The sequence below is a fragment of the Eretmochelys imbricata genome, chromosome 2, assembly GCF_965152235.1.
Source record: "Eretmochelys imbricata isolate rEreImb1 chromosome 2, rEreImb1.hap1, whole genome shotgun sequence".
Lineage (NCBI taxonomy): Eukaryota > Metazoa > Chordata > Testudines > Cheloniidae > Eretmochelys > Eretmochelys imbricata.
Genome location: NC_135573.1, coordinates 194517312 through 194538041, shown reverse-complemented (window position 1 = coordinate 194538041; position 20730 = coordinate 194517312). Strand labels below are relative to the sequence as shown.

The window sequence follows — 20730 nt, the reverse complement described above, 5'->3', positions numbered from 1 at the left end:
TTTTTTTTTTTTTTTTACTTTTGTGTAGTTAGCTTTGCGAACTTAGTGTCACGTTAACATCTCTTGCATATAATTATTTTAGACGATTGAATTAGTTTAAAATGTTGACAGACATTTCTTTTTTAGGGCAACATTAGCTTGCTGTGTTAATAAGGTATCTGACTTGTTTTATCAGTAGGTCTGGACATGTGCTTAAAGTACTTCATAGAATTGCAGCTGCTGAGAAGATAACTTGGACAGAGTATTTTAAACCAATTTTAATTATTTAAATAAAAAAACAAGGGAAATGGATTTAAACAAAAAGGGTGTGATTGTTCTTCTGAGCTCTTAGTTCTTAACATGGATACATTTTACCAATAGTCTTTCTTGATTGGAGGGAGGGGAAGTGGGGAAAAACAATCTTACTCCTGCTTCGAAGTATTCTGCTTTGAAGTATTCTGCCTTGCACTAAAAAGCCAGGTTAATAAATGAATAAATTATTCATTGCTTGCTTTTTCCCCCCTCAACAGGCAGTAAAATCCTGGAGAATGGCCTTCTTTTCAAAGAACTCCTGCAGACGCCAAACTTCCGAATAACTGTAGTAGATGATGCAGATACTGTTGAGCTTTGTGGTGCTCTTAAGGTACAGTTAGCCGTGCTGAATTTTTATATGACTGGGGAAGGGAGATGGGGGGAAGGAAGAGAGTATTTACCCCTAAAAGGTTGTCTGTGTATCTCTCTCAAATACAAAAAATACATTCTTTAAAACTAAAATAATTGAACACACAACTCTACAAATACTAGATATAAAACTGGAGTGAGGCATGTGGTTAGTGCATCGAGCTCTGCATCAAGATATCCTGAGTTCTGTTCCTACCTCTGCCATTTACTTGCTGTGTGGCTTTTTGGAATTGATGCTGCATCTATACTCCTGAAACACTTTTAAAATCCATTCCAGCCTCTGGGCAAGGTCTGTGTGTACAGCAGCCCCTATGCAAGGGGAGAGGAATGTGAAGCTGAAATTAACCCTTTTTATACTGGAAACCACATAGTTCCCTTGCTCCCTATCCCATTTGTTTCTAGAAGCTGCTTCTACTGGCATGGTTATATCAAGCGTATAGGTGGGACACAACTCTGCTAAAACAGTTTTTTTTAAGACTTATCCCAGACCAGGAGTTTTAGCAAAGTTATGTACCATCTATACAGTTGTCTCAACTGTGCCAGCTGGAATGGCTTTGAAAAAGAGAGGCAGGGAGCAGTCTAGTCAGACTCTGCCTGGTTAGGTGTTGACTCCAGATTTACATTCCACTTCCCTTAAGTAGGTACTGCGATGAAGAGGTATAAGGGCTCCTGGAGAGAAGAGTGAGAATGGCAGGGCTCTGTGCCCAGATACCAAAGTCTGGGTGAACCCTAGACTGGGAATTTCCTTTTTATGCCTGTTTTTGCTTATGGTACCTAGTTCTGGCTTATTCTGATAAAGCCTTGCGCCTGCTGAAAAATCCTGTGAATTGCTATTTTCATCCTTTCAGGTTAGAGGTAGTTTCAGAAGCACGGATGGGGCCTTAGTCTCCCTTGTCCAGTTTCACCACGGAAATAAGGTAGTAGGTCGACACTGACTTCGCTAGAACTTCTTCTACATAACACCAATGGTGAATTTGGCCCTCTGAGCCATAGTTTCTCCATCTGCAAATGAGAATAGCAATAAATACATTTCTGGGAGATGGGCAGTAAGTAGTAAGGGGACTCCATGAACATGAAATCACGACAGTTTTTAAAAAGGAGTTAAAAATAACTTCAGGTTCTGGACTCCAGTCATCATGCTGCCATTTTCTTACTCTTTAAAATGCTTTTTCTCTCCCCTGTTGCTATGTGATGAAAGACCCTTGCAAACAATAAGGAAAACAAGTAAACTGACTAAGCACAAAGTGTTGTCAAATGTGTACAGAGTAAACCTAAAAATGGGGCATGTCTGTTAATTCCTTCCAGCTGTAGTAATTTGAGATAGTGGTTGCAACTGTAGTAGGTATAAATATTTTTTGGACAAGAAGTGGAATTTTTTTCTTCATTACCAGTGTGTCCTTCTCAAATAGTGAATGTTGATGCAGCACTTTGAAGATGTAAAGCGCTATATTGTTGTATACAAATCTGATGCATGTATTCTCCAAACTTGTATTGGACAAGGTTTGTGCAGAATGGCTGAACAGTAAAACAAATATTTTTCTATTCTTTCAAAGAACTACAAAGCTGTTTTTTCTTTTGTTTTTGTAACTGAATTGTACTGATAGGAAGTGAAGTGTAGCTTAAAATGATTCCTATTGATTTTTTTTTCTTTTCACATTAATTTACAGGAAATTGTTATATATAAGTTATTAATGGCTTGGGCCCCTGGCCAGTAATACAATAGTTCATGTTCTCTAATGTTTGTGACGGGAAGCAATTTCACTGAACACAGTCATGTACTAGTAAAGCAACATTTATGGTACTTCAGAAAATAACTGAAAAGAAAAATAAAGCTTACAAATATAATAAAGTAATACGTACTGGTAGTCAGCATAAACACTGTGTAATGATTAGTAAACGTTACATGAAATACTCTGTTTTACTTGCGGGGCTGTTTGGTTCCTGGTTCTGTTAGTCAGGTTGAGGTTGTTGTGTGGGAAATCATGGAGTCTTAAACTACTGTGACAAAGCTCTGTCCTTGTCTCCATGGGTCCCGCATTTCCTGGCAGATTTCACTAGCCTCAGAGGCTCACTGTGACCCTCCACATAACCCGTCTCTCTCTAGAGACAAGGGTCACAGTCTACTGAGCCATTTTCATCATAAGCCAGCAAGGGAGGTGAGGAGAAGCTATCCTCCCTTGCACAATCTCTGTTTCTCCCAGTCTCAGTGATTAATCGCAGGGTGGGGGGCAAAGGAGGGAGCCCAGGCCCACCCTCTACTCCAGGCTCCAGCCCAGGGACCCTAATAGTATCAGCTCTGGTAGCTGACTTTTTAGAAACATGACACTTACAATTCCCTGGGCTACTTCCCCCACAGCAGCCCTCGCTTCCTCAAGCTCCACTTCACCCTTACTTCAGGACCTCCTTCCTTGTGCCTGATATGGTGTGTACTACTCATCTCTACAACAGCGCAACTTCCTCCCACAGCTCCTGACATGCACACCCACCTGACTAACTGGGAGGCTTTTAACTAGTTTCAGCCAGCTCCTGATTGGCTTCAGGTGTCCTAATCAACCTAGCCTTCTCCCTGCCTTCTAGAAAGTTCTTAATTGGCCCCAGGTGTCTTAAATGACCTGGAGCAGCTGCCATTTAACTTATCCTGGTACCAGGGATTTGTTTAGCCTGGAGCTAATATATCTATCTCCCACTACTTTTCTATAGCCATCTGGCCTTGCCCCGTCACACTACATTCAGGTAATTTGCAGGAGATGAGGAGCCTGGTTTTCAGACAGCTTTTGCTGTGAATCTGGCATATTTAAATCCTGCTTGAAATTATGTAACTGGCAGGAAGCCTGTGATGGACTGGTAGGCTAGATTCTGATCTCTGTTATGTTAGCGTAATCTGGAGTTATTCCACTGGCCTTTACTGCAGTGATTCTGAATTTATACTGATGTTACGGAGATCAGAATCTGGCCTAGTTTATCCACTGCTTTCAGATGTTCTAGTGGTGATATGCAGAGTCACCAAGAAAACATCCCTGTACACAATCCTGTTAGAGTTGGTCAGAAAATTTTTACAGATTTAGATTGTTCCCTTTTTTTGATTGTTGAAATTTCATTTTGACATTTTCTGACCCCTCTAATTCCTGTATACTTCTGGAAGAAGGAACTGTCTGGGAACACGAAAACTCTTAGAGACATAATTAGAGGTGGATTTAAGCCAGTGAATGTTGGGTTTTGACTTCAGCTCAGAGAGTGAGCTCTAGGTGAAAGGGACCTTGAGATTGGTGTGTCTAAACTCCTGTAGGACTTGGATGTCTGCTGACACATTGCTGGAAGGTCCAAGTCAATATAGACATAAGCATCTATCTGTAGATGTTGAAGAATTTAAGACCGTTTCTCTTCTGAATCTAGATAGCTACTAAGATTAAATTTGCATATTTTCTTGATCTGTTCTTTTATTATTATTATGATTGATGTTTGTTAATACTGGTGTGAATGAATTTTAGGTCTTGTTACTCACCAGCTAAAGTCACTGATTAATGGTCTAAAAGGCCTAGTCTACTAGGGTCTGATGCTGACAGTTTAAAAGAACATGAAAAGGAATTTGATAAAATACTCTGCCCTGAGGAGACAACCCAGTGGGTGCTGATCATAGCATATCGCTAATTAAATAAACAAAAACAACTTCCAGATTCACCTGTGAAGAGCTTTTCAGAAAATCAAAGATTAACTGAAGTTTTTCATGAAATAATAAATAAAAATCAGAGTGGTTATTTAAAACTAATAAAGGGTTCACATTAAAAAACATGGCCCAATCTGGTATAAATTCCCATGTGGTGTAAATCTTCATATTTCAGTTGACATCAGTGAAGCTACACCAAATGAAAATCTGGCCCCATCTGTTTTTAACAAATCAGATAATATACCTAGTGCTTTCATCTGTAGATTTCAGTCTAGCCTATGTTATAAAATACATTACATTATTAAAATCGAGTATTTTAAAAATGTAATTTACTTGTGCTGTTACATTCAGTCCCTCTTCTGCAGTAGAAATAGACAAATCATCTTTTACTTTCTGGTTCTCATCTACTAGGCTAACATTTGTATTACAAACAAAAATGTCTGTGTTTCTGAATTGTTCTTTTACAAACTCGTAATTTTTTTAATTTCATGAAAACCTTTATTTGGGTCTTACATTTTAAACAACACTTTTTTTTTTTTTCTTGTCATGTAAAGCACCCTTTTTTTCTTTAAACCTAAGTTCTGTGCCAAATTTGTCCTGACTCTGGGTATGTAAACACTTCTTCCCTGAGCTGTTCATAATTCAGACATTGCTATCCTGGGCTAGTGCATTGAAAACCTCAATGTGAAACTGACTAGCAAGTTTACTTTAAGTTTCTAGCCTATCTTTCTTGCGTATACTAAGCAAAATGAGAACAGATAGTGAAATGTGAACTAGGCTACTTTAAAATAGAGAATTTTAAAAATTTTATTACTGGTAATTTAGTTAGCAATTTTTTTCTTTTGTTTTTGAAGATATGATTAACCTGGTCATATCTCTGTTTTTTAATAATCATATTTTAGAGTACAGATGTGTGCTAGCTTTTAAAATCTGTTAAGGAATTTTCCTGTCCCTTCAGTATGATTGGGAATTTACATCATGATAAACTGGTGAAAATTGGAGCTATGTAATTCACTGATTCGAGAGAGAATTTCTCTCTGAAAAGTGAGGGGAAAAACTATGTGATCCACGAGGACAACATTCTATACTGTGAGGGTACTGTTGTAAATAAAGAGAGATTCTAACATAACTTCTGCAACAGTGCCTATTTTAATTGTCTGCAGTACTACTGCAAACTGCAGTCTTGAATACAGTCGAAGGCATATATTCCATCCCAATACTTGCTTTTAGAGGAGGAATTAGTAAAATGCAACTACAGTATTTATTTTAGAGTATGTAAGGTGCTTACAGCAGCCACAGTACATGATTCTGGTTTCTGCATAGAACCATAGAATATCAGGGTTGGAAGGGACCTCAGGAGGTCATCTAGTCCAAAGCAGGACCAATCCCCAACTAAATCATCCCAGCCAGGGCTTTGTCAAGCCTGACGTTAAAAATATCTAAGGAAGGAGATTCTACCACCTCCCTAGGTAACGCATTCCAGTGTTTCACCACCCTCCTAGGGAAAAAGTTTTTCCTAATATCCAACCTAAACCTCCCCCACTGCAACTTGAGACCATTACTCCTTGTTCTGTTATCAGCTACCACTGAGAACAGTCTAGATCCATCTTCTTTGGAACCCCCTTTCAGGTAGTTGAAAGCAGCTATCAAATCCCCCCTCATTCTTCTCTTCCGCAGACTAAACAATCCCAGTTCCCTCAGCCTCTCCTCATGTCATGTGTTCCAGTCCCCTAATCATTTTTGTTGCCCTCCGCTGGACTCTTTCCAATTTTTCCACATCCTTCTTGTAGTGTGGGGCCCAAAACAGGACACAGTACTCCAGATGAGGCCTCACCAATGTTGAATAGAGGGGAACGATCACATGCCTCGATCTGCTGGCAATGCCCCTACTTATACATCCCAAAATGCCATTGGCCTTCTTGGCAACAAGGGCACGCTATTGACTCATATCCAGCTTCTCGTCCACTGTAACCCCTAGGTCCTTTTCTGCAGAACTGCTGCCGAGCCATTCGGTCCCTAGTCTGTAGCGGTGCATGGGATTCTTCACTTGTCCTTGTTGAACCTCATCAGATTTCTTTTGGCCCAATCCTCCGATTTGTCTAGGGCCCTCTGTATCCTATCCCTACCCTCCAGCGTATCTACCTCTCCTCCCAGTTTAGTGTCATCTGCAAACTTGCTGAGGTTGCAATCCTCACCATCCTCCAGATCATTTATGAAGATATTGAACAAAACCAACCCGTGGAGCACTCTACTTGATACCGGCTGCCAACTAGACTTGGAGCCATTGATCAGTACCCGTTGAGCCCTACAATCTAGCCAACTTTCTAGCCACCTTATAGTCCATTCATCCAGCCCATACTTCTTTAACTTGCTGGCAAGAATACTGTGGGAGACCGTGTCTCAAGCTTTGCTAAAGTCAAGGAACAACACGTCCACCGCTTTCCCCTCATCCACAGAGCCAGTTATCTCGTCATAGAAGGCAATTAGATTAGTCAGGCATGACTTGCCCTTGGTGAATCCATGCTGACTGTTCCTGATCACTTTTTCCTCTCCTCTAAGTGCTTCAGAATTGATTCCTTGAGGACCCGCTTCATGATTTTTCCAGGGACTGAGGTGAGGCTGACTGGCCTGTAGTTCCCAGGATCCTCTTTCTTCCCTTTTTTTAAAGATGGGCACTACATTAGCCTTTTTCCAGTCGTCCGGGACTTCCCCGGATCACCATGAGTTTTCAAAGATAATGGCCAATGGCTCTGCAATCACATCCGCTAACTCCTCATCTGCATCATAGTTTAAACAAAGACATATGAAGACAAGATCTTTATAATATTCCAGCTTTATTTCTTGCATAATATACTGGTATACAGTAGAAGATTATGATACAGCTATACCCCTGGACTAGTTTCATTCCTTTCTCCTCCTCCCTCACTCCTCTAAGCAGGGATGATTTCAGTATGGATGATTGCCTAAAAATTGAAAGGAACAGAAAATAAGAAAGTTTTGAACACAGCATTCTTCTGGCTGATAATTTTACATTTGAAATTATTCTGAAGCACATTTAAATGAAGACTAATAAGGGCTGTCACAGCTAGGTGATGAAAGAACATCTGCTGAATTTGCTGTTCAGACACATGTTCTGAATATCTGCTTCACTTGCTATATTTATTTTCTCTGACAATGGGCTGATGGAGCTATCTGGAAGTATAGAAGACGGAGAGCACTGAAATGGAGGCCTTATTATGACTCATGAAGTGTCTTGAAATGTGAGCTGCAGTTCTGTCACTGGATCTGGTGGTATCAGGGAGAGAGCTAGAAATGGCTGTAAACAATAGCTTGCTGGTTCTGTGAACCAGGTATCCACAGGTTTGTTCTGTATCAGTAATGGTTCCTGTTGTGAAGTGCACTGAGAATTAGACTCATAGACTTTAAGGCCAGAAGGAACCATCGTGGTCGTCTAGTCAGACCTCCTGCAAATTGCAGGCCACAGAACATCAGCTACTCCTGAAATAGACGCCTAACCTCTGGCAGAGTTACTGAAGTCCTCAAATCATGGTTTAGAGACTTCAAATTACAGAGAATTCCCCATTTACATTAGTTTAAACCTGCAAGTGACCCTTGCCCCATACAGCACAGGAAGGCAAAAAAAAAACCCCAGGCCGGTCTGACCTGAAGGAAAATTCCTTCCCAACCTCAAATATCTGTTGTCTCACTCCTTTCTGCACAATAGTATGTGTAAGCAGAAGGGAAAACAGGTTCTAATACTTGTATGGGTATCCTTAGACACCAGCTCAGGTTTGCAGCACAGATGAAAGCATGAAATCTCACATGGATTACACACTGCTTTTCCTTTTACTATCAGCTTAATTGTGGAGGGACAATGTGTTGTTAAAAAAGGCCTCTGAAACCATATGCATCAGCACGATGAGGGACTCCATAAACTTACTGTCAAAACCAATGTTGGATTGCAAGTTTTAAATTATTCTTTGTTGGTACTGACCCTCACGTTACAAAATGCTCATATGGTCATCAAAGTCTGGAGCTGTAGCATACGCAGTATGCGTAGCCTTTTGAAGTTAATCAAACTTGCATTTCTGAAGGGCTCTGTGTGATCACACTGAGTTGCTTATGAGAAGATGACTTTCCCATCTGTTCTACAACAGTCCCTAAACTCTGGGCAGGATCAAAACTCAACCATCTTCTTGGGCTTCAACTTTAACAGACATCTAAGCAATAAGATAATATAAAGTCCAGTCCTTGCTCAGGACTGCTCTGCCTACCACTTAGATCTTCTCATCTCAGACCCAAGATATCTCTCTCAGGGCAGACCCATTCAGAAGCACTTCCTCCTTTTGTTTGTATTCACTCCAGCTGCTGGGCCCTCCTTGCTTACTTGAGATAGCTGGCAGGTAGTTGTGTTCAAAGTTGAGTTGTTGGCTCCTATGTGCTGAGGCGCCACCATGGAGTGAGACCCAGAGTCACCTGCAGGTGACCTTTTTTTTAGTGTTTGGTTTAAAAAAAAAAAAAAAAAAAGCTTTTCAGTAGTGTTATTTAATGTATTTATTTAATTTTAGCTTGGGGCATTGAGTTACTCTTAGTTTCAAGTCATCATAAAGGCAACATTTTAAAATCATGAACCTGCAAAATAGAATTGCTCTTACTTTGTCTCCAAAACTCCACAGCTGTATGCACAAACAGGTATTTGCACAGGTAAATTGAGTATTTGAGCTTGCAAACAGATAGGCACATTTCTATTGTGCATAAATATGAGTTCCTGCAAATGTAATGGATATGCATGTAACTGAAAATATAGGGGCTTTAGTGATAATAGAGCTCAGGATATCTGTGCTGCTGCATATTAATGTCATGTATATTAAATCTTATAGGCAGCAGATGGTACTGGAGCTTGCATCTGTCAAATAATTTAATGGAACCTTGTCAACAGGGAAAAAAGTTTATTGATTGCAGCAAAAGACAAAGGAGCATCTTAACTGTCAGAGTAGGGACCACTAGAGTGTATGTTAACATTGCCGTTACTAATTAAGGAGAGACAGTGTGGCCTAGTAGACAGAGCATTAGACTGGGACTCAGAGGACCTGGACTCTGTTCCTGGCTCTGCCACTGGGTCTACTGGGTGGGCTTGTGAAAGTCACTTCACCTTTGCATGCCTCATTTTCTCCCATTTGAAAAATGTTGATGATACTGACCTCCTTTTGTAAAGTGCTTTGAGATCTACTGATGAAAAGCACCATGTACTAGGTGGTGGTATTATTATTAATTATTATTATTATTATTTATTTGTCTTCAAAATAAGACTCTCTTGTCTTGTACAGATCTTCATTAAACTGATCTTCTAATGGTCTCCAACCTTTTAAGCTAGAACAGAAGTTCTCTGATTGTGATTTGTGGAGTATCTGGCTGCTCTTGGTGAGAGCTTCTTCTTCATATATCCAGCAACTAAATTATATTAAAAGAAAACAAAGTGCATAGCGCTTCCCAATATCGCTTGCTGGAGTTGCCACATGGGTGTTCTGCAATAGGAAAGGAGGAATCCACAAGACACTCTGTGGACCACGAAAAATTTGAGAGCTCCTGAGCTAGAAGTTGGCGCCCCAGTAGCACCTTTGCCCAAAATAAATAAAGTAGCACAAAAAACAAATATTTTCATGCATGCTTTTAAACTTACCAACTTAAAGTCACGAACAAGCTTTCTTTATACATGTCCATTCTTCACTGAGGACTGTAAAAGAAACCAAGCTTGATATTTCTGCGTAAGGTCCTGCCCCCAATCTTTCTTGTTCCTCAGCCATCTGCATTCAATACAGGCTGTTTTTCCTTTTGCCTGCATGCTGCCTAGGTGCCAGCAGCAGGATAAATGAGAGCTCAGGAGAGAGAGTTTTCCTGCTCCCAGCTCCTTTACCCACCACCACAGTAATCCCTGGCAGCCAGGAGGAGCAGTTGCAGGGGAAGTCCTGCTTAGCCCTGCAGCCTTGGGGTGGAGCATTCTTAGTCACTTGGTGGGGGTAGTGCAGATACAGTTGGCACATAAGATCTGTGAGGGGAGGGAGAATGCTCAGTTCTGAGGGACTCTTCAAAGAATTTAGTGGCTGAACTCTTTTAAGCCTATACTGAGCACGAGTGAACTGAGATTTTTTCAGAAGCTTATAACTTTCGCAAATTTAAGCGAATTTTCATTGGGATAGCACAAGGCACAGCCCTGGCACCAAGACAAACTTTCTGCCAATTTGCAGGCCCCTGTTCCAAAGCATTAGTTTCTGAACAAAACAGCTATGGGTTTTTTTAAAAAAAATATGTGCAAAACAATGTATTTTTTTCCCCCTAACCTTATTCTGAGAAATGGCTGAAGCATTTATCTGATGCTTCCTCAAAAATTGAGCCTAAGGCAGACACTTGACATGGAAAATTTCAGCCCAGATGGTTAGTTTGAAGTTATAACTGGAAACAGAGAAACTGGAAAAGGAGAATAATCAAATGTGTTAGGCAAACTTAACTATAGGCATTGTTACCTATAATATATATATATAGAGAGAGAGAGAGAGAGAATTGTCATATCTCCTTTCATTAAGGAGAGGTCAGAGAAAAGTGGAAATACAGAATCCGGCATGTGAATTCATAAAGTAGCTGTATGAGGCTATGATATCATAGGTGTACCTATGTTATGAGGCTGTGTGTGCCAATCACTTCTTGGTTACTTGCAGGCTACCTGTCAGAATGTGCAATGGCAACATTGTAGAAAAGGTCTGACAAGCTGATGCTTTCAGAATTAAAACATGCACACTGTTTTCCCTGCTCAAGCTGGTCAAGGCCCGCTTAAAGCACTACAAGTAGCTTTCCTATTCTCTCTGACAAACAAGTGATGAAAGACAAAAGCAAACAATTTAAGCACTCTGGGTCAAATTGTGGGTTATGTGGGTTGAGCAGCTTTGAAATAGAAAGAGTAAACAAAGCCAAAATAGCAGAAATTGGAGGCTAACGTTTGCCATTCATTGACATACAGCCTTAAAAAATAGTGAGTGTCCAGCAGACAAGTGGTTGGCATCTAAAGGGAAGTTTTGTGTTATATCTGCATCATACTGTTCAAAAACTGTAGGGAGAATGTGATGGAGAAACACCATAAAGTAATACTGAATCCTTCTGCATTAAGCTTCACTGTGGTGTCTTCAAGGAAGCCAGTAGAGTCAGACATGGTCAGTACACCTGAGAAATGCATTCATCTCACACGTCCCCAGAAAATGTCTCCAGTTTGGCCAGAACAGCAGCCTGTGCTAGTATCAGGGAGCAGGGATGTAAGAGGTGACAGAAAGAGGGACAGGTTGTGGCAATGCAATGTGGCTACAGCTTCCCCTTCTGGGGAGGAGAAAGGGCTCAGTGCTGTTCAAAAAGCAGGTACCATTAACCAATAAGCAGCTTGGAATCCCCTAATGGAGAAAAGGATGTAGCACCTGCCAGTGAAATATCAGCGGAGTCCAGGAGCACAAACACCATCTCCCCTGCATGGGGTGGTCACACACACACGCACCATAAGGCACAATGATTGCTCTAGCTGTGTAGGTTTTAGACCCCCATTTTGACTGGCGCAAAAGGGTGTGTTCAAAACCTACCTGCACTAGCTTGGCTGAATTTGGCTCCGTGGTTTTTTGACTTCCCTTACAATATTCTCAACTTTAATGTTGTATTTGTGTTAGCTTTTGTATCTAATCCAGCCATCTAGCTAACACAAGCGAGCTGATATTTGTATATGTGATTCTAACCAGAACACTTGCACTCTCTCCCTTTGTAACTTCAGAGGTTCTCTAAGCTGTATCTAATTTGCTTCCCACTGTTTTTCTCCTCTCCTTAGAACATTGTGGCAGTGGGAGCCGGGTTTTGTGATGGCCTTCGCTGTGGTGATAATACCAAAGCTGCTGTTATTCGACTTGGCCTAATGGAGATGATTGCTTTTGCAAAAATCTTTTGCAAGGGACAGGTGTCTGTTGCCACTTTCCTGGAGAGTTGTGGAGTTGCTGATCTGATCACAACGTGTTATGGTGGCCGCAATCGGAGGGTGGCTGAAGCATTTGTTAAAACTGGGAAGGTATTGTACCAAGGCCTGTCTTCGTCTCTGTGTGATGGCTAGCATTGCAGAAATCTATGTCATAGGAGCACTAGGTTCAGTGCTGACTTGTTACTATAATACTGTGGTTATACTAGTCACATTGTAATCAGTTAACATAGTCTTGTCTCCCCGCCTTTTGTCCTTTAGTGTGTTACCATAGAGACAGTGTTGCAAAGCTAGAATGAATGAGGCAGTTCCAAAGAGAAGGAGAACTGGAGGTAGGGAGTAGGGGAAAGAGGAAGTTTACACACAGGCATGTAGGTAATTACCATTATGAAAACCATAGACTGCTTTTGGAGGAAGTGTTAGGATTCTTCAATGACACTAGCCAGCTTCTCCCATCAAGTCTTCATGCATCTTAATACTCATGTTGAGTGACTGTTCATTTAAGATTTTAGTTCTACCACCCTCAGCTGGGCAAACTTTGGGAGCTGTCTCCCCATGCTGAAGCAGTAGTGTCATCCAGGAGAGGAGAAGACCCTTATCAGGGCTTAATAACCTTCTTATTCTTCATAATATTCTTCAAAATGGTGTCTTAGGTTGGAAATACCTTGTCATGATTAACCTTTTTTTTATTATTTTTAAAATACTTTTAAGTCCATTGAAGAACTGGAGCAAGAAATGCTAAATGGCCAGAAATTGCAGGGACCACAGACTTCGGCAGAAGTATATCGTATCCTGAAGCAGAAAGGAATGGTGGATAAGTAAGTAAGAGGACATGGGGCATTTATTTTGTTTTGTTTTGCCCTCCATTTTTTCACTCTTTGTTTTTTGATCATTGTGAGACTTTTGCTTTTATGTTCAGGAAACAAAGTAAAATGCTGACAAAGTGACTTAAACCCCAACAAAATGCATACATTTTAAAACAGCGAGATTAATGTGACTATAATATATATACTAGAACTAATGGTGTGGGAGCCTATATTTAAACTCTGAATGCTCAGCAATTTAATCCTCCATTTACTCAAAGATATCTTGGTGACCCCATCTGCCTTAGGCAGGAATAAGGTAATGTAGGAGAGGAAGTGCCCTAGGTTTTAACATGGAATTTCCTAATCATATGGTTTGCACCCATGGAAATTCCCATGGAGATAGGAATTGTACTTCCTTACTGCGCAGATCTCAGGGATGCCCCTTGCCTCAGCTCTGCTGCCTTTTCCTACTGGCTCTTGCCTACCTCTGAACGGCATGATTCTTGCAGGAGCCTTGTTTCCATTCACTTCCCCTCCCATGGGCTTCGTCTGGATTGTCCTCCTTATACACGCTCCTCCAGGGTTGGGTTATGCAATGCGGACCAGAAAACAGCATAAATTAATAGAGCCAAAAGCAGGGTGGTTGGGGTTTTAGCAGGGTGGTTGGGGTTTTTTTTTTGTTTTTTGGTTTTTTTTGTTGGGGGTGGAAAGAGGTGGGGGGAAAGAATCCTGAGGAGCCCAGCTGGTTCCCCTCCTCTCTCCAGATTGGTAGAGTTGGAGTTCCCATGAATGGGCTTCCATGGAGTCAGGAGTCCGTGGAAGACTGCCACGGAGGCAGAATGTGGAAGAGAGCATGGGGCCATGAGTACAAGTGTCTGAGGATATGGCCTAGGAGGCATAGTGGCATGTTTGATTTGTCTTTGCCTAGTTTTGACTTCATTTTAATCTTTTCCCAGAATAATCTTGAGTTTCTCATAAGGGAAGTATTTAGTTTTTTGACACATTTTGTAGACATTCTTGATGACTTGCCTAGAATAATTGTCCTGGTGACTATTGTTCTGTTAATTGCTGCTGGTTATAATTCAGAAATGAAGATTTGTGGCTACTAACAGAGTAAGAATAAAGACAAAATTGGTATCTTTCTAAAATTGGCAGGGTGGGGTGGGTGGGAGGGAGGGAGGGATACTTCTGAACTCAGGGCCTCCTCCTGTGAGGTGCTCAGCATCTTTCATGGTCTTGCTAAGTGTCCTTACCTCCCAACAACTTCACTAGGAGTTATGGTGTTCAGCACCTTGCAGGGTCGGGCCATAAGAGAAAAGCTGCATCGGTTTAACAATGCTTGGTCCAGGTTGTAGTCTCTGGAATGTACCATAGGTAAAACCTATTGACCCTATTCAGTCAACCTATGTTTCTGCATCGGCTGTTTGGCCATTGATTTGTACAGTTTAAGAGTGCTTATTCCAAATCACTTAAATGAAACTGCATACAAAAATTGTAAGATATGTATAAAGGATGGCAGCTCAGTGCTTATACAGCTTGACAAATCAAAAAGGAAAATATGGCATCTAGTATATTGATTTTTGCTGTTTGCTAGACGATAGAGGATCTGAAAACTTCTGAGGCAAAATTCCACCATTTAATCCATATTCACAACTGCCCCAATAGCCTGCCTGCAAAACTGGTTGATGTACTTCTGAAGCAATGGTAGGGACTCAGTTTCAGGTTCTCTTCAGTACATGATACATTAGTTCACTCTTCATTGCATTCCAATAATTTACCAGTGAGAACTCCCTGATGCGGAAGAGAAATATCTTATCTGCATAAGATTATAACTCTCACAGGGAAGCTAATAAACAAGGGAATTGTTTGTCAAGCCTGATGTATCTTCTTGTTAGTTTCATGTATAACTTAAACATATAAGCAAGCGTTTACTTAAGGTCTGTGTTAACTCACGATATTGCAGAACTGTAAATAAACAATAAACTAAAATATAAAGCTGAGCGTCTTAATAAACCCTGTAGCTCACGAAAGCTTATGCTCAAATAAATTGGTTAGTCTCTAAGGTGCCACTAGTACTCCTTTTCTTTTTGCGAATACAGACTAACACGGCTGCTACTCTGAAACTTAATAAACCCTGTAAACAGAAAGACCGTCCAGTAGCTTTCTTGCTGGTAAAATTTGTTGCTTATCTCCAAGGAAAAGGAGCCTTGTTACTAAAATTCTGTTTAACTGACCAGCTGTATGTAGTGGCTGCATTCATCTCATAGATGGGTCAGAAGCATGGATAGTAGCTTTGATATTGTGGTTCTCTTTCCTTTGTGACACCTAGTTTACGGTAAAATAGAATCATCTAACTTAGTATTTCCTGGTACAAAACAAAGCAGGTTCTCCTGATGTCATTTATTCAAGAGATTCTGCATGTGCGTGATTCCTAAAGCCATATGTAGTCTGTGTTTAGTAAGACTTGGAATGTGTTTTCTTCAGCTCTTCCTTTTTCGGATGAGGCAAAATCACAAAAATGAACAGTTTCGTCAGTTGATTGGCAGTCCCTTTTAAAAATTATTTTTGGCAGTTTTTAAAGTGCAATTTTTTTCAAGCACCATCTGCTTTTCTATGTTTTAGTACTACTTCTAAAAATAAGGCACAGAAGTCCTATCTCTGCAATGTATGCACAATTAAGCTGGTTGGGGGAAGAAAGCTGTTTAGAACAATCGCTTTCAATAGTTACTGTTTGTAATGCTCTCTTAGACATCTTCAAATAAGTTATTTTTTTATTTTTCTGCTTTTCCGTTTGGCAAGTACAGAGCTGAACACAGCAGGTTTTTTTTAATCGAGATGACATGAAGTAGGCTATTGTTTATTTCTCTGCTTTTGTCCTCATCCTAAAGGGTAGTTTTAAAAACTCATGCAAATTTTTGCTGGATGATACTGTCATTCTTGGACACTTGGGTGTAAAATAGTATTTTTGGATTGTGTCAGTTAGCGAAGTTATTTCCAGCTGGTTACTACACAGACCCCCTTCTCATTCTCACTATTGCACCTAGTGGAAGCTGAATGATCCTATTTTAAGGGCATTGGCTTTTTAATCTAATCTTCAAACATTTGCTTAAAAACTGTGCAGTATACTCTGGTGCTTTTCAAAAAATAAAAATTTAAAACATAGGGTTGAAAGTCTAGTAAGGGTAGTGTGATGGGTTGCATCACAGAAACCCCTTGGGGGCTGCCAACTGATGTGCCAAGACTACTTCTGCCCCTGCCTTCCCTGCCAGTTTGGGACCTCAGAACCCTGCCGTGTTGTGCCAGACACACTTGCCGGCCACAAACACAGACCCACGTCTGAACCACATCCCATAAACTGCAAGCTTAACTGAAAGCAGCTTAAGAAGTGTTCCTGTCTTTAACGCTCAGATGCCCAACTCCCAATGGCATCCAAACCCCAAATAAATCCATTTTACCCTCTATAAAGCTTATATAGAGTAAACTCATAAATTGTTCACCCTCTATAACCCTGATAGAGAGAGATGCACATCTGTTTGCCCTTCCCCGCCCCCCGAGGTATTAACGCATACTCTGGCTTAAATAATAAATAAAAAGTGATTTTATTAAATATAGAAAGTAGGATTTAAGTAGTAACAGACAGAACAAAGTGAATTACCAAGCAAAATAAAATAGAACACGCAAGTCTATGCCTAACACAATAAGAAAACTGAATACAGATAAAACCTCACCCTCAGAGGTGTTCCAGTAAGCTTCCTTTTATAGACTAGTCTCCTTCTAGTAGTCTGGGTCCAGCAATCACTCACATCCCCTGTGGTTACTGTCCTTTGTTCCAGTTTCTTTCAGGTATCCTTTGGGGGTGGAGAGTCTGTCCCTTGAGCCAGCTGAAGACAAAATGGAGGGATCTCCCCAGTGTTTAAATAGACTTTCTCTTGTGGGTGGACACCCCTCCCTCCCCCTGTGTAGAATCCCGGCTAAAAGATGGAGTTTTGGAGTCACATGGGCAAGTCACATGTCCATGCATGACTCAGAACTTACAGGTAGCAGCCATGGTTCACATGCTACCTTGAACGTCCTCAAGTAGGCTTCTTATGTGGATTGGAGTCTTTCAAGATCCATTGTCTGTTAAGTGCTTCATGATCGGGCATTTAACTTGCACATTCCTTTCTCAAGAAGCTGACCAATGTTTATTAAGGCTACTTAGAAATCAAGCAAGTACACAGCCAATATTCATAACTTCAAACACAAAAATGATACATGCATACAAATAGGATTAATAGATTCAGTAGATCATAACCTTTACAGAGATATGTTACATGGCATATGTAGCATAAAACATATTTCAGTTATGTTGTATATACATTTATAAGCATATTTTCATAAAGCCTTATGGGGTGCAACATCACTGGTAGAATTTAGGCCTCAATCCTGCAAACTTCTATGCAGATGCATGGCTGTTTGTCATATGGAGGCTTGTAGATGTCAGTGATACCCAACAGAGAGAGATGCACTTTGCAGGATCAGCATGTATATTTACAGTGTAAGTTGGCTATAGAACTCTTCATCTGAAAGGTAGTTGCAGAACTAATGCCTTTAATGTTCCCAGATGCACATTTCACATGTAGTATACATGCTTGTCCTGCCTCTAGTATTGTTGTCACCATTAACTTAAGCATTGTCATTTTTTCAGTAAAGTGCTTCTGAATTGTGCTCACAGAAATATTCTCTGTGATGGAGAGCAGTAAGTTGGTATTAAAATGTTGTTTGAAACAATGGTCCCATCTTAAATCAAGCAACTTCTCTGAGCCTGATAACTAGCAATGCAATACCTGTACCCATCTGAAGCTTACTTTCACTTCATACAAGTACAATATGTCTTGTGCCCATCTCTAGAAATGATCACACATAAACAGACATTCCTATGTCAATTTTAGGCCTAACATTTAAGATTTAATATTTAAAAACAAAAATCCCTTAAGGCCAACAGAATTCTTCTTTTTTTTTATTCCTACAAAAAGTTTTGCAATGATTTTAAACATTCTGTTGTGGTGCTTGCAGCTTAAACACTGTAGCCTTTCAGATCCAGAAAGTGAAATTGACTAGGTCTGTTTTCATTATCCACACTGAATATAAAAATAAATAGGTTTAGGATTTTTAAAAATTCTTCGTTTTAATAGTCCTTTAATGTCAGTAAAACACACATGGAAGTTTTATTTTTGAAAACGTGGCCAACTTAAAAATAAATAAATAAATAAAAAGTCAGGCTCCTATTTATTTTAAGGATCCTAAAACCCATATTTACCTGTAGACTTTTACATTTGAAAATCTTGGTCTATGATTTTTAATCTGATGGGATCTCTGAAAAATTTGTGGTATCCTAATTTTTTTTTATACTTGATCATTATTTGAAAGGTTGATCTTTTCTGTTTGTAACTGAGCGTGTGGTAAGATGATTGCGAAAAAAATAGTGGCAAGCATTTGTTTTCATTTGTGAAATAAATGAACTGTCAAGTTATGCATAACAATGTTGCAGAATCCAGTATGGCTTGATAATGATTAGGCTTTTGAGGGCCTGAAATGTATGTAGGTATTGTATATATTCTGCACTCATCATCATAGCATGAGTGCCTTGTAAATTCCAAAAGAAACACACAGATTCTCAGGTGCTCTCTTCTCTATCTAACAAGACATTATAGATTAATCTTACGTTGCTTTTTTCTTTTCTTTGCTAGGTTTCCACTGTTCACTGCCGTATATCAAATCTGCTATGAAGGGAAACCTGTCCAAGAAATGATGTCCTGCCTTCAGAGTCATCCAGAGCATATGTAAAATGAATTGTGCAATTATACTAATGCAGCTTCCGCCTTTCAAATTCATATTTGGGTTCAAGTGGATGTAAGCATAAGCTTCATAAGAAGCTGCACATTAGGCAACCATGTGAATGTACATGAATTTCTGTAGTTTTTTGGACACAATTTAACATTGTAATGTACTGTCATCTTGGTGTCTGTCATTTTACTGGCTAAAAAGCAGGTGTTTTAAGATATACAATGCAAAACTTGCACTATATATACATAGTATGCATAAAAATATGGATGCATCTATTGTATTTCTACAGTACAAGATACAAACAACATTTAGTAATCTTTCATTCTGAAATTCCTCTCTCATTAAAGACCCAATCCAGTGCACACTAGAGTCAATGGAAAGAATCCCATTGGCTTCAATGGGAATTGGTTTGGGCCCTGATAGCCCCAGTAGTGTAAGCTATGTCTACTAAACTTGATTTTATTCTGTAATACACATCAAGACTTTTTACATGTTTGCATGCTTTTTGGAGATAGTCATTTTAAGCAATATTAATGAAAAGCTAGTTGTAGCAGTTATTCAAGGAGGGAGCAGTGGAATAGCATTTTAACTAACTGCATTTAACAGTATCATATGATTTTTAGACAGTCTCAAAATATCAGACTAGTTCAAATCAATTTTTAAAGGGTATTTAATCTTTTAAGTGTAACATATTTTTAAAAGGGTACATTACTTCCCCCTCAATTTTTATCCCTTTCTGCTTTTGTTTTTGTATTTCTGCATTTCTATCTTTCTCTTGCTGTTTCCAGGTATTAAGCTGTTCTAGAATTCTATTAGGAAGGACAAGCAGAAGGATTTTACCAGCACAGACTCTAGTATAGGGGCCCTGAGGTTCATTCATGTGCTGTGTGATTCCATTTATTTTATTTTAGGCCCATTCTTGTGCTAGCCGCTGCCCAAAACTGTCACGCTCTTCTAGCTTAACCTTCAGCTGCATACCACACATGGGGGGATTTCCCAGTACTTCAAGTTTGTGTTGTCTGTTGTCAAATGAACTGTGCTCCTTTATGCTAACTGCATCCATTTCAGTGCCTGCCAGTGACTGATGTGTCAACTGTTCTCTATTGACTTGATCCAACTTCTACTGAAGTAAATGAAAAAGTTCCCATTCTTTAATTTGAAAGACTCTTGTGGGGATTGGATCAAGCCTTTTCTGACCAATCTGTCTGAAAGCTTCTCAGAGGCCAGGCTGCCTCTCTCTGTTCCCTTTAAGGAAGGAGGGACTGGAAAGGTTATGGGGGAGGTCAATTTGAATGCTTCTGTTGCACAACTGTTGGGGTACTGCTGGAATATCCTTTGTAGGAACATTTTGAGGAAAGGTGGGGGGATGGATGGATCTTTCTGGCCCATGAGTTTATTTTGTTTAAAAGAAAAAATGAAATGTAGCCTTAAGGATCAGGCGTATGGCTAGGCACGTGAAGGGACAACCCATAGTTGAGATCAGAGGAATAAGGTTTGTCTAGAGACTGATAGAAGCCAGCACTGAGCTAATAAGAGAAGTATCTTGCTGTTTGGAATACAGACTCCTAATCCCTGAGCAAGATATGGATTGATCACTACTTGCTGTTACCAGCTGTGTTGTTTACAGGCCAAGAGCTTTGAGCATGAAACCTTTATGAAGCTTTAAGATGTCAAGGTATAGGCTTAGGAGTATCAGTCACCCTTGCTTAAAGTGCATTATATAGCTTTGGATATTTTTTACTCTGAAATAAGAAAGAGCAGTAAGGCACCCTCATGTA

At 40.0% G+C, this 20730-nt stretch overlaps 1 protein-coding gene across 1 annotated transcript in view; it reads left to right on the top strand.

Annotated features, from left to right (window-relative positions):
* Positions 1-19121, top strand: part of GPD1L (glycerol-3-phosphate dehydrogenase 1 like) — a 37785-nt gene extending 18664 nt beyond the window's left edge. The window contains exons 5-8 of the mRNA XM_077811237.1: positions 510-622; positions 12180-12413; positions 13032-13138; positions 18856-19121. Coding sequence (XP_077667363.1) covers positions 510-622; positions 12180-12413; positions 13032-13138; positions 18856-18952 — 551 coding nt within the window. The 3' untranslated portion in view covers positions 18953-19121. The remainder of the gene's footprint in view (positions 1-509; positions 623-12179; positions 12414-13031; positions 13139-18855) is intronic.
* Positions 19122-20730: the final 1609 nt, after the last annotated feature.